The sequence below is a fragment of the Paroedura picta genome, chromosome 7 (assembly GCF_049243985.1).
Source record: "Paroedura picta isolate Pp20150507F chromosome 7, Ppicta_v3.0, whole genome shotgun sequence".
NCBI lineage: Eukaryota > Metazoa > Chordata > Lepidosauria > Squamata > Gekkonidae > Paroedura > Paroedura picta.
In genome coordinates this window covers 43,274,667-43,286,715 of record NC_135375.1, presented here as the reverse complement: position 1 = coordinate 43,286,715, position 12,049 = coordinate 43,274,667, and the positions used below count along the sequence as shown (strand labels likewise).

Genomic DNA, 12,049 nt, shown 5'->3' with positions numbered 1-12,049 from the left:
GACTTTCAGAATTCTAGGCAAGTTGACTTGGCTTTTTCATTTTGTACCACATTAATCCAAGCTGTTTGCTCAAAATAATCAACAATAGTATGGGTATGCTTTTTGTCATGTTAGATCATAATGAAACCATTGTGATACAGTGATTTAAATGTTGTTTCTGTGTTGAAGGCTAGTATTTCTAATGATCACTGGCCATCTTTGGTTCAAGAAGCCACAACAGAAGCCTTGAAACTTTCCTTGTGTCCAGTGGGTATTCTTTTACAAGCACTTCTACAGTACAGTCGCAAAATGGGATCAAGGTTTGTTACTGCTCTACATGTAATATGAGAATAATCTGTGCATGGGACCATAAGAAAATATACCTATTGAAACATATCCCAGAATCATCTAATTCAGGAAACTTAGGTAATTTATATCCCACCTTTCTGGTCAAACAGACTACCCAAGCCATCTAACAAATATGGCACATCTCTCTCTCTCTTTGTGTGTGTGTATAAATAATGTGTGTGATACATTTTATAACGTTTACACGTATTTAATGCTTTTAGTTATAAAAAGCTAAATACAAAATGAAGTATGTAGTTTTTCTTCTATAATGAGATATATAAAATATCTGTCGAATTACATAAATGCCCTTAATCAACCAAAGAACCCATAGTGGCCAAGATTCAAAGAAATTATCTCTAAGGAAACTGCCTGCAACTGGACATCACTTTTCCAGTTTCCAGTGCAGCTGCTCCCATTGCCATAGAGGAGATGCTTTACAAACTTACCTTTAATTTACGTCTTTCAGAATAGAAACAGCATACATGCTTACATGTAAATTATTATTTGGATTCCATTCAAGAAATCTGATACAGATCAAGACACCCTTAAACTACTTCTCAGTATTTAATGTCTTCTAAAGGAGTTCAGTATTTTCTTTCTTCTTGAAGAGTTTGTATAGTGTCATATAAAACTATTTTCTGCTAGGTTCCTTTGCTATGAGTACTTTGCATTCAGTTGAAAACTTGCTGTTCTAGTGTAAAGAGCATGATTTTGGAATGGAAGAGTGTAATTTGAACCCTTAATGGTACAAAATCTCATCCTCACTTTCTCATTGTGTGTTAATGTCAATTCTTTCTGTTTTCTTTGTAGGGAAACACGTCGCATGCTAGAAAGGGTGGTGTATCAATTGGGGTATCCAGAGACTGTTGTTTCAGTTGCCCGATGGTATCTCCTAAGACATTTATATGCCAAAGATGATTACGAATTAATAGATGTAAGGAATACCCTCTTGTACAAATGTTTTTTGAGTTTTATCTCCAAAATAGGCAGGAAGATGGAAAGCCAATGTAATTTTTTATTGTTGTTTGAGATAAGTGCATATAATACAGGTGTTGTACCTGTATTGTGATTTCCAAGTTTTCTGTAAACTGCCTTGAGCCACAAGAAGAGTGGTATATAAATGTACAATAAATAAATGAATAAAATACAATCTAGGTATTTGGGAAGTTTAGTTTTATACTTGAACTTGAGACAAACCTTTGCAGTTGTCGTGTCACGACTAGCTTGAGTACGGCTTGATTTAGTTGTTGACTCAAGGTAAATATGCTCACATGCTTGCTTCACTTGAATGGAGTGGAATAATCTTATACTAATAAGAGGAGTACACTTATACCATTCATTTTGGTGTTTATTCTTTTTCTTCCATTGTATTTTATGATGTGTTTTACCTACATATGCCACCATATGTTCTTCAGTTTAAAAGTGTTTAAAACATGTTAAACTGTACTTGTGTTAAACAGTATTAATAATTTAAGCTTGACTGGATTGTCTCTGTGCAGACACCAACACTAAAATAGAAACACTCAGAAACCATAGGAAAAGTAGTTCAGCCTCCCTGGATATTTGTTTAATTGAAAGCTTCTGTACTTCACCCAAAAACGTTCAAAGCAAAACTCCATTGGGAAACTTGTGTTATAGAAAGTAATCATCTGTCTACAAATTAAGTCCTATCATGAATTTGCAATGTGAATCATTGATAGACTGGGTATAAAAGTACCAAAAATCAACAATTTCCAAATTATTAAGTGAACCAGAAAGGTGTCATTGGTTTTATTTAAACTTAAGTACTCCTCCAGCATTTCAAGAATATTTCCAGGAAATGTGTGCTGCTTATAGGGCTACCAGAAATGTCTTTAGTATTGTACTGGTTCTAAGAAACATATTGCACACAGTATCAGTGTATGTCTTGGGTAGGAATCTGGAGAAAATGTTCTGTCATCTGAAGTATGAAGAGATACCTGTTAGCGCCAGATATGTTTATCTGCCATCTCAACTGTTGAATGTTTTACTTCTCTGGACTGGAGAGTGGTGGAGCCTTATGCTGCCTTGCCAAGTACCAAATATATGGGGAATAACATGGTTAGAATGAAAAAAGGGTGTGGAAGAGCACATCTCCTTTACCCACTAAAGGGGTAAGCCACATGACTGCATTAATTTGGGTCTTTAGCTTATGTTTTAGCAGAAAATATGCGGATAATTTTAATTCCTGTACTTCTAATATGTATTTAAGTCTTATCAGTAACTGATCCTTTCCTTTTCCAATTCTCTGCAGGCTCTTAAAGGGAATGCCAAAGCTAATGGAGATGTTCGAACTTTGGAACTGGACAAGAAATTGGCAGCGGCAGCAGCATCCTCCTAACACGGGCTTCGTTGAGGACTTGAACAGGCAGAAATTCACGAAAACCCCATCAAAGTAGCAGTTGTCGTTAAAAGTCAACGTTCCTTTTTTCCCCTGGAAAAAAGTAACAGTTCTTTTCCTACGTATTTTTAAAGGAAGCTGTTGTTAAACTGCTGAGAAGTAATTCAGCTCAAATTTGTTTATGCAAAGCTTAGCAAATAGTTAGCAACTGTAGATATTTACAGAAGTAATGCTTGCATGGGTTCAGCTACAGTACCAAGTAGAGCAGGTTTCTGCCTTTGAAATACAGCCTTTGCCATATCTACTTGGTGTCATTTCATTGCCTTTTGCAGATTCCCAAGCAAAAGAAGTTCTATAACAAGGTATTCGAAATTGAAGTATGCTGGTCTCACCTATAATACTGGTCATTTTTTATTCTACCCCCATTTCTGCAATTTACTTGCTATGCCAAGATTTCAGTGCTTTTTCAAATTCTGTAACTTCAGTATCTACAGCAAAATAAAAAAAATGTTTTTTCCTACTGTTTCCTTTGATCACTCTTAAGTTCTCAAGTACTAGAAAGAATTATGAATGCTCATATTAAATCATATGTTGGTTGATTTTGATTTCTAGCGCATGAACACTGCTCTAATTGTTGAACATCAAGTTTCAGGTTGCTCTTGTGCCCTTAATATTCTGCATAATACATTGTTTCTTTGGCAGCATTGTTTCTTTGTATAAAGTAAATGGGATATCGTTTTCCCAGGGAGCCTTCCCCCCCCACTGGTCCTGGCAGGGGCTCATGGGAATTGTAGTCCATGGACATCTGGAGGACCACAGGTTGACTACCCCTGCTCTGGAGAACTTAATCCTTTAAACTACAAGGCATAAGAATCTATTTGCTCTGAGTCTTTAATTAATATGAGGTTTTATGGTTAACATCAGCATATTTGCTTATTATTTTACTGATGCCATATTTTACTGATATCATATTTCTATGATTATTAGTTTATATAGCATTAACTGTATATAGCATTAACTTCTAAGAACTTCATAGTACAATACATCTTAAACACCGGGGCTTTCTCAGTGACTGAAAAATGATCAGTATCTTAGGTGAAACTGTGTTTGGCTTGAGAAATTCATTATTTACATGTTATAAATGTCAATAGAAACCCTTGATGTCTTAAAATGATGTGCTGTCTATTCTGCTGGCACACTGACAATCCTACATCTTCTAAAAATGAACTAAAAGTGATGCTGCTGTGACTCAGGTGAATATCTGTGATGAGATTTTAGAATGATACATTTTGTAGCCTAAAGATATAAATTATTTTCCTTGTTCTTGTGCTGCCTCATGATTCTGAAAAAACTTCCTCTCCTTTGTTTCCTATTCATTTTGTTATTCTGACAAGGGCAAGTATAAAACACAATACAGACCAATTGCTGTTGCTTTATTGGAGGAACTCAAGCAAATTACAGGTTTCTCTCCCTCAAGGATGATTTAAACATTGTGGAGGATTAGTAAGAGTAATTTGTGAACTGACCACTCTGTAGCCAGCTTGGTGTAGTGGTTAGGACCACAGACTTCTAATCTGGCAACCAGAGTTTGATTCTGCGCTCCCCCGCATGTAACCAGCTGGGTGACCTTGGGCTCACCCCAGTACTGATAAAGCTATTCTGACTGACTAGTAATATCAGGGCTCTCTCAGCCTCACCCACCTCACAGAGGGTCTGTTGTGAGGAGAGGAAAGGGAAGGCGATTGTAAACGACGTTGAGACTCCTTCTGGTAGAGAAAAGTGGCATATACCAACCAACTCTTCTTCTTTTCTTGACTGGATGTTTCAGGAGAAGTAAATTAAATCCCCAGCATACACATTTCTGAGACTGCAGAATGCAAGACATTTTCTCAGGCTTTAAATTATGACAATGACCAACAGTGAAATAAAGGGTTCTCTGGCATGTGGTCAATTTGTGTACCTGCTGCTTTACTCTGTTCTAACACAGTGATAGCTCTCTTGCACACTCTTCTTAACAACTCCATCTTAAAGAGGTTGCATGGAGGTCAGCTGAAGTTAAAAATACCTCTTTCTGTACTATGCTTGCTCCTTAAGGAAAGTAAAAATTCTACAAACGACAAATGCAATCTCTGGCAATTTCAAGAATTGTTTTATTATGGTTCAGAGTACTGGTTTCTGAAAGCTTGGATGACAACCAATTAGTTGAATGACAACCAATTAGTTCCATTTGCACCTGTTCCATTCCCCCCCCCCGAGTCTATTATTTTGTAGTATCCCAATCTAACTTAATGTGGAACTTGTCCTTAGGAGTTCATAATGTAAAGAGTGAATGCTCAGAGAATTGCATAAGAAGAACATATCCTTTGCTTTCCTACAATTTTGCAACTACCAAACATACTTCTAAGCATCTTGTTCACCATTTATTATGTCTTTTCCCTGTCCAGAATATTTATACCAAATTAAAACTTCATTCACACACACACACACACATATACAATCTGTAATCAGAACACTACATACATAAGACTGAATTTGTGATTCCTGTTGTTGAAGTTACAGAAGCTGGCTTAAACTCTAACAGGCTTTTCCTCAGGAAATGTCTTCTCTTAGGAGTGATTTTGCCACTTGGTTATCAAATTGCACTGTAAGAAGTTACATGGCCTGTTTTCCAGTTTGCAAGAGGTCAACAAACAGGCTCATGGTTTGAGAATTGCCTGTTGTAACACTGTATATGCTTAATAACAAATTAAAAAAATAGACTAAGCAGTTTGCTTCTTGCAATTACAAATCATTGGTGGATTTTATTTTATTCAAAATATAAATTATAATGCAATTTTTCATCTGGATAAGGTCTATTACAACACTGTTATGTTACCAATGGCCTATGGATATAAAAGAAACAAGGCTGATCTGGGTTTTAAAAGTCTGTATCAACATCAGCAGTAATTCCTCAGTATGGAGTAACTACAGATACTAAGTACATCATTAGTTGTCTTGGAGTGCAGTTATTTTCCGCCTTATTTTCTTCATGTCTTGCTTGAACTTCTCCTTTTCTAATTTTAGTTTCGTTGTCTGTATTTGGTTAAGTGCATCAAGAGAATCACGAATGGATTGAAATCCTGTTAAATAACAGGCATGCTTTAAATTAGGATAACAAATATGGGTCAGAACTATGTTTTTTTTCCCTTAAAGGTTGTTCAGCAATCCTCCAACTACACAGTATTTTCTTTGATGTATACTGCATTTATCAATAATGATAGTGGTTAGAATGTATACCAGAACTAGGGAGAGCAGAGTTCATATCTCCATGCAGACGTGGTTACTGGATGACTTTGGGCCAATCACACCCTCAGTTTAACCAAAATTGCAGGTTAGTAGGCTAAGATGGAAGAACCATACATATCATCCCAAGCAATTTGGAAGAAGGGGAAGATTAACAAAGCTCCCAGGCCACAAAGGTGCTTTGCCTACCTAAATTTTTCAACAGTACTAGGAAATACCACAAAATCACCCATTTCAGCTTTGCTGCTGTGATTTATTGAGGAATTCACCCCTTTGTAAAAATATTAATATTTCTGTATAGCCACAACAAATGGAAGAACTTAGAAATCCTGCACTACTGTAATAATCTTTCCCAAATTGCTATTCCCATAGACAAACTTTAAGATGGCAAAATAGCAACAGAGAATACATTAAATTTGAAGTCCAAATATAGACATGTTTACTGCATTAGATCCCTTCACAAGTCAGTGAGGGTTGTCTGCCTTAATGAAGGAAGAACGGCATCTTCCTCAGACTGTATCAAGGAAATTAGCTTTGGGCTTAATACTTTTCACTTTTCATTACTCTGAGGTTGGAGTACATTACAAAAGTCTTTTTTCTCTACTTGAAAAAATTATAGTAGTATGGATCATCTTGCCAAAAATATCCTGATTCATGTGTTTCAGAAGGCTTAATCCTTGTGTCTTCCCATTTCCTTGGAAAAAACACTGTTGGTCTAACAGTCTGCAAATTCAGGACAGCAAATGTTTCAGTTACAGCCATCATGGGGGTATGTTTGCTACAGCTCTCCATTTAAATGTATCCTCAGGGATAGCCAGTATACATCACATAAACTCTTTTTACAAATGCATGAGTTTGACCAGTGTTCATACTCTTGTGTGAAACTTTACCATGTATTTTGAGATTATTAGGTATTCTCTTTATAGATGAAAATGGTGATATTTGAGCATTTAGGTCATATATCTTTGTAACATCTAACAAGCAAGTTTTTCCTGACAAGTAGAAACTGGAAACTACTAGAAACCAATTATTTAAATATATAGCTTTTTCCTTGATTAAGAGTTGGAATAAGCTTCAAATGCTTGACAGATTGTTCTCTTCAAATACTATGTTGAAAGTAACGACAAAATAGTTTATGCAAGTGAGGAGGAACTTAAAGATTGCACACAACTATCTCTCAAAACCTGACCTGTTAGTCATTAGGATTTATTTGACTGCGAAATCACATTCGGAAGAAGGGAAGATTAGATCACAAAGATTTACCTTAAAACAAATGACCCTCACCTGATCTATATTCACTTTTGATTCCCTCCAGCTCATTCCACATTATTTTTTCAAATCGAGCAATTCTTGCATGGAGTTTATGCTGATCATTTTTCATCTGACTCAGGTCTGTTTCAAATCGCAGTGTTTTATCAGAGTTTTCTATCCTTTTAGATAAGTAATTAAAACCTTCTTCCATTTTCTTTTCCACTGCTTCCTTTGAAAAAATGCATTATGAAAAATTCAAGTGGATAGCTGTGTTGGCCTGAAGTATTATGACAAATTTTATTATGAAAAATTGATAGGCTTAACAATAATAAGAATCTTGCTATATTGTTTTCCCTAACCTTTCCCTTCAAACTCTAATTCTCCCCATTATTGTGGCCTCTATCTATGGTTTTTAATGTTAATGTGGATCCAGTTATGGATTGGTCAAAGGGTCATTTAATTTGACCCTTAATACCAATCCTATTCCAGTAAAAGTTAAGTAGGTTGTGAGCCTTAGAAAGCAAAGAGAAAGTAAGGATGTGAGCAAAGCAAAGGGCAGAGGCACATCAAGTTAAAGAGGTCATGGGTAAAGCTACAGAGCTTCAAAACAGAAATGTCACCAGTGCAGGCCAATAAATTTGGTGTGGATGTGGGCCTATATGGAAAATGCACCATGCCCTGGTTACCCATATTTCCCCTTCAGAGCACTTGTTTCCTTAAAATCTGCCACTTGCCTTACTTCAGGGAAAAAAGCAGGAACTACAAGCCTTGTTTAACAATACATGAATAACAGCTATAGCACCATTAGATCTACAGTGATGGAGAAGTGTTGCAAAACATATCAATCACTGAGGGTGTCTAGAAAGCATGTAAACAATTTAATCTTAGTGAAATATTCCCCTATGCCACTTTAAAGGTTGAGCACCTTACTTGTGATTAAGTATTTCTGCTAACTCCCTTACATCAAATACCACCATGTTGGTACTGTTAAGGAATTTACTAAATCTACAGAAAGGCACCAAAATGTCTTTACCAAAAAGACCAATGTATTTCAAAAATAATGTGGATATTTTCTGAAACCATTTTAAAATGGCTTTGAGGGCATATATGGGCTGGGCAATCGATTATTCAGTTCATAAAGACAGACAACTCAGGAAGATGAAGCACTGTTCCAATTATAACAGTCATATGTCACATTGCTTATTATTAGATAAGATCCACTTTCTCCTAACCATTGTAGCTTGGCTAGGGGGAAAGCGTGCATCTTGGAACTAAGGGAGAAGGTAGCCGTGGAATTGAGAAAAAATAACATCCAAGCCTATATTCATGTGAATAGGACTGAATAAGGTTATTCAGAAGGGTTGTGTTCAGTCTGAGTATTGTTCACACATTTCTAAGAGCTGAACACTATTTTCTCTCAGAAGAATATATACATACATATATACATACACACACACACATACACACACATTTTCGTCACTGGCAAAGTCACTCTATTTATTTTAAAATTCATACCCCACCCCTAACAATCATGTCGCCACAAGGCAGCTTACAGAATAAAACCATAAAACAGTATATCCCATAAAATCCCATTAAAACAACAATAACATTGATGACAATATCCCACAATTATAAGATGGCAGTAAACAGTAATCTCCCCAACCCAACTCTGCTGATTCCAACCTAGAGCCAATGTCCTGATCTTAATTATAACCTTGGGATGCTCAGGTAGGTTGCAACGTTGACTCAATCTGCCATACATCACCCCCAATTCTAAATGTTGTTAACATAATTAGGTTGTACATTTCTTTGTGGGTCAACTACATGTGCTTCAAACAAAAGCATCCAGGGGAAAGGAGTCATACAGGCCATCTAGTCTAACCCCCTACTCAATACATTCTCGCTCCTGTTTATATTCACAGAAACCGAGAGACACTCAGTTTCTTTCTCAGTGAATTGAAACAGCAGAAAAGCTGAATGTTAAGCATTCAATGTTAACAAATATCCTTTGTCCCATACATTTATTTCTATTAAAGTCCAGGTATACTTTCTACATGAGCCTCTTGTGGCGCAAGAGTGGTAAGGCAGCTGCCTGAAAGCTTTGCCCATGAGGTTGGGAGTTCAATCCCAGCAGCCGGCTCAAGGTTGACTCAGCCTTCCATCCTTCCGAGGTCGGTAAAATGAGTACCCAGCTTGCTGGGGGGTAAACGGTAATGACTGGGGAAGGCACTGGCAAACCACCCCGTATTGAGTCTGCCATGAAAACGCTAGAGGGCGTCACCCCAAGGGTCAGACATGACTCGGTGCTTGCACAGGGGATACCTTTACCTTATACTTTCTACCTTTAGATTATGAACAAATGTGTACTTTCTCAGTGAAAAAAGAAAACCTGAAATGGGTTTTTCTACCCATCTGCTGCCAGAAGAATAGTACAATAAAGTCTCTACTCTTCATCAGAGTAGGACTGCCTCCCCATTTCAGCCCTGCTTTCACACTGGATGTGGGCTACTTGAAGAATCCTCTTTCTTCAAAGTGCAGAAGACAGCTTGAAACTTCTGCCTGCTCTTAAACAACAAAATAAGAAAGGGATTTAAACACACAATCGGGCAGATCCATGTGATCAGGCAGTTTACTTCCTCTTCCTGCTGACTCTATTTTTAGTCTGATTCTCTGTGTCTTTTCACTTCAAATACTTCAAATATATATTATTAGAAGAGTGATGGATCTAGGCCCAGCTCTTACATTACCAAGAGATGATAGAACATTTATTCTAATATACAAAATATGACATTTAAAATTGGCTGCAAAACATCACTGGTTTAATCTGTTTTAGTAAATATTTAGCTTTTTAAACTCTTGTGTATAAAATCATCAGATCTGCTGAAATACACAAATTCTCTCATTTTGTGATGAGTTATGGAATGATCCTTTCCCACTGTATCAAAAATGTGCAAGAACTTTAATTCAGATAAACATTAAGCTCTGCTCCTGGGACAGGGATTTCCTGAAACTAAACACTCTATTTAAGTGCTTGTCTGGGCCAAGAACCAAAACTGAAATTTAGAGAGTTGTTCCTTGAAAAATGGGCACCCTGCCATCTGTGGGAGACTTATTAAAGCCCATGACAGGAAAAACAGCACCCAAAGTGGAGGGCATGCTTAATATCTTTTAAATTATAGAAATGCCCCTTTTAATAGAAATATTATTTTTATTGCTCTTGATAGCAAGCAGGGCTCAACATACTATCAGAATGTCAGGATACCAATCTCTAAAGATAAAAATTGGCCACATTCTAATTTCCTATTAGCATCTGCTCTTATGCTCTTATTCCACTTTCTAGTTTTTTCAACTTTTTGTTCCCTGAACACCTCCCCCCCCCCCCGTACACAATCCCTGTTGCTTACAAGAGTATTGTAACATGTTTGTATTCACAATATTTCAACCAGAAGTATCTTGTTACTACTAGCAGCTCAATAGTTCTTTGTTTGCAATGAACATAATAGATCAGGCTTTCTCAACCTTGGGTTTTTTTGACAGGCCTTCCCAAAATGGCCAATGATGGGCCTAGAGGGGGTGGGAAGGGGAAGAGCCTCAGGTGGGTGTGTACACAGCTATGCTTCCCAACCATACTCTGCATGATTGCACCACTTCTGGGATTTTTCAAAGCCTGAAAAATGTTTCAGGGCTTTCTTAATGGTAAAAAAAGTTGAGAAAGGCTGTAATAGATAGAAATATTCTTACCAGTCTGTCTTTCATTGTGCCAAGAAGTTGATTTGTGAGATAAGCTTGCTCTTGTTCAAATCTTCTTACCTCATTCTCTGTCCATTTCCGTTGGCTTTGAATTTGATTCTTAAGGTCATTTAAAATACCATTTATCCTAATATTTAAGGAGAATTGCTTAATAAACTATTCCTAGTAGATATATAATATAAGATCTGTATCAATTAAAATGAGGATCTCTCTAGATTATCTAATCCAGCTACAAAAGAACTCAGTGTGGCTAAAATATTAAGATGCATGTCAAATTAGCTTTATGTTCTCTGATTGTGCTAATTCAATATAACTATTTTCTCAAGATAATCAAATTTGTGTGTAGTGGAATCAGTTGATCAAGTGCAAAGAATCATGTTGGATTCCCTGAGATCTTACTGTAGACTTTTTCTAGCTTTGCTGTTGCTGCTGTTTAAAGTTCTCAGTCTGAGATTCTAAACTTGTCTCTTTATGCTCAAGGGAGTGACCAGCAGCAAAATCTTTTTATGGTGGTAGAGCTCAAAGTTAATGTCTGGAAATGGAAATATATGGGCAAAGAGAGCTAGGGCAACAATTTCATCCAGGGAATTGCCCAAACATGACTATTATTCCAAATTAAGTAAAATGAGGGATAGCATGATAGGAAGAGTAACATTAGCTCAATGTGACAATTGGAATGTAGGTGCATGGGCTTGATGGAATGGTTGACCACAACAACAACAAGCATTCATATGTTCACATAATGAGCAAACTGAAGCATTGCCTAAGGGGTATATTTCTCTAAGTTCTGAATATGAGGTTGGGTTGGTTGTCATTAATTGGTTAATCTGAATACAGTGAGTTAAATGTAAAATAATTTAATTGCTGCGGACACTTCCAGTACTGGGTTCCCGCTGATGAAGCCTGCACTATGAATCAATTGTCACCTGCCATTTCCCCTTTTTTGTTCAGTTGCAAACCAGGAAATCTTTGATTTCCCTGGCAGGGATGGGAAGGGAAGATATGAGATCAAAGACTTCCTAGCTTGTTCTCATAATGAACAAGCCTATGTTCATGATTCAGCTGAAGTTCAGTTGCACC

The 12,049-nt window shown here is 36.8% G+C and overlaps 2 protein-coding genes across 8 annotated transcripts in view; one reads left to right on the top strand and one right to left on the bottom strand.

Annotated features, from left to right (window-relative positions):
* Positions 1-4,009, top strand: part of SKIC3 (SKI3 subunit of superkiller complex) — a 55,621-nt gene extending 51,612 nt beyond the window's left edge. For all 4 annotated transcript variants that reach the window (XM_077347600.1, XM_077347601.1, XM_077347602.1 and 1 more), the window contains 3 exons: positions 169-299; positions 1,138-1,261; positions 2,600-4,009. In XM_077347600.1, the coding sequence (XP_077203715.1) occupies positions 169-299; positions 1,138-1,261; positions 2,600-2,686 (342 nt within the window). In that variant the 3' untranslated portion in view covers positions 2,687-4,009. The remainder of the gene's footprint in view (positions 1-168; positions 300-1,137; positions 1,262-2,599) is intronic.
* A 781-nt stretch (positions 4,010-4,790) lies between these two features.
* The window catches only part of FAM81B (family with sequence similarity 81 member B), a 35,537-nt gene continuing 28,278 nt past the window's right edge, over positions 4,791-12,049 (bottom strand). For 3 of the 4 annotated variants that reach the window (XM_077347639.1, XM_077347638.1, XM_077347637.1), the window contains 3 exons: positions 10,961-11,096; positions 7,253-7,448; positions 4,793-5,805 (listed from right to left, as the gene is read on the bottom strand). In XM_077347639.1, the coding sequence (XP_077203754.1) occupies positions 5,672-5,805; positions 7,253-7,448; positions 10,961-11,096 (466 nt within the window). In that variant the 3' untranslated portion in view covers positions 4,793-5,671. Of the gene's footprint in view, positions 5,806-7,252; positions 7,449-10,960; positions 11,097-12,049 lie in introns of all 4 variants that reach the window. The other variant, XM_077347640.1, reaches the window with a different exon arrangement.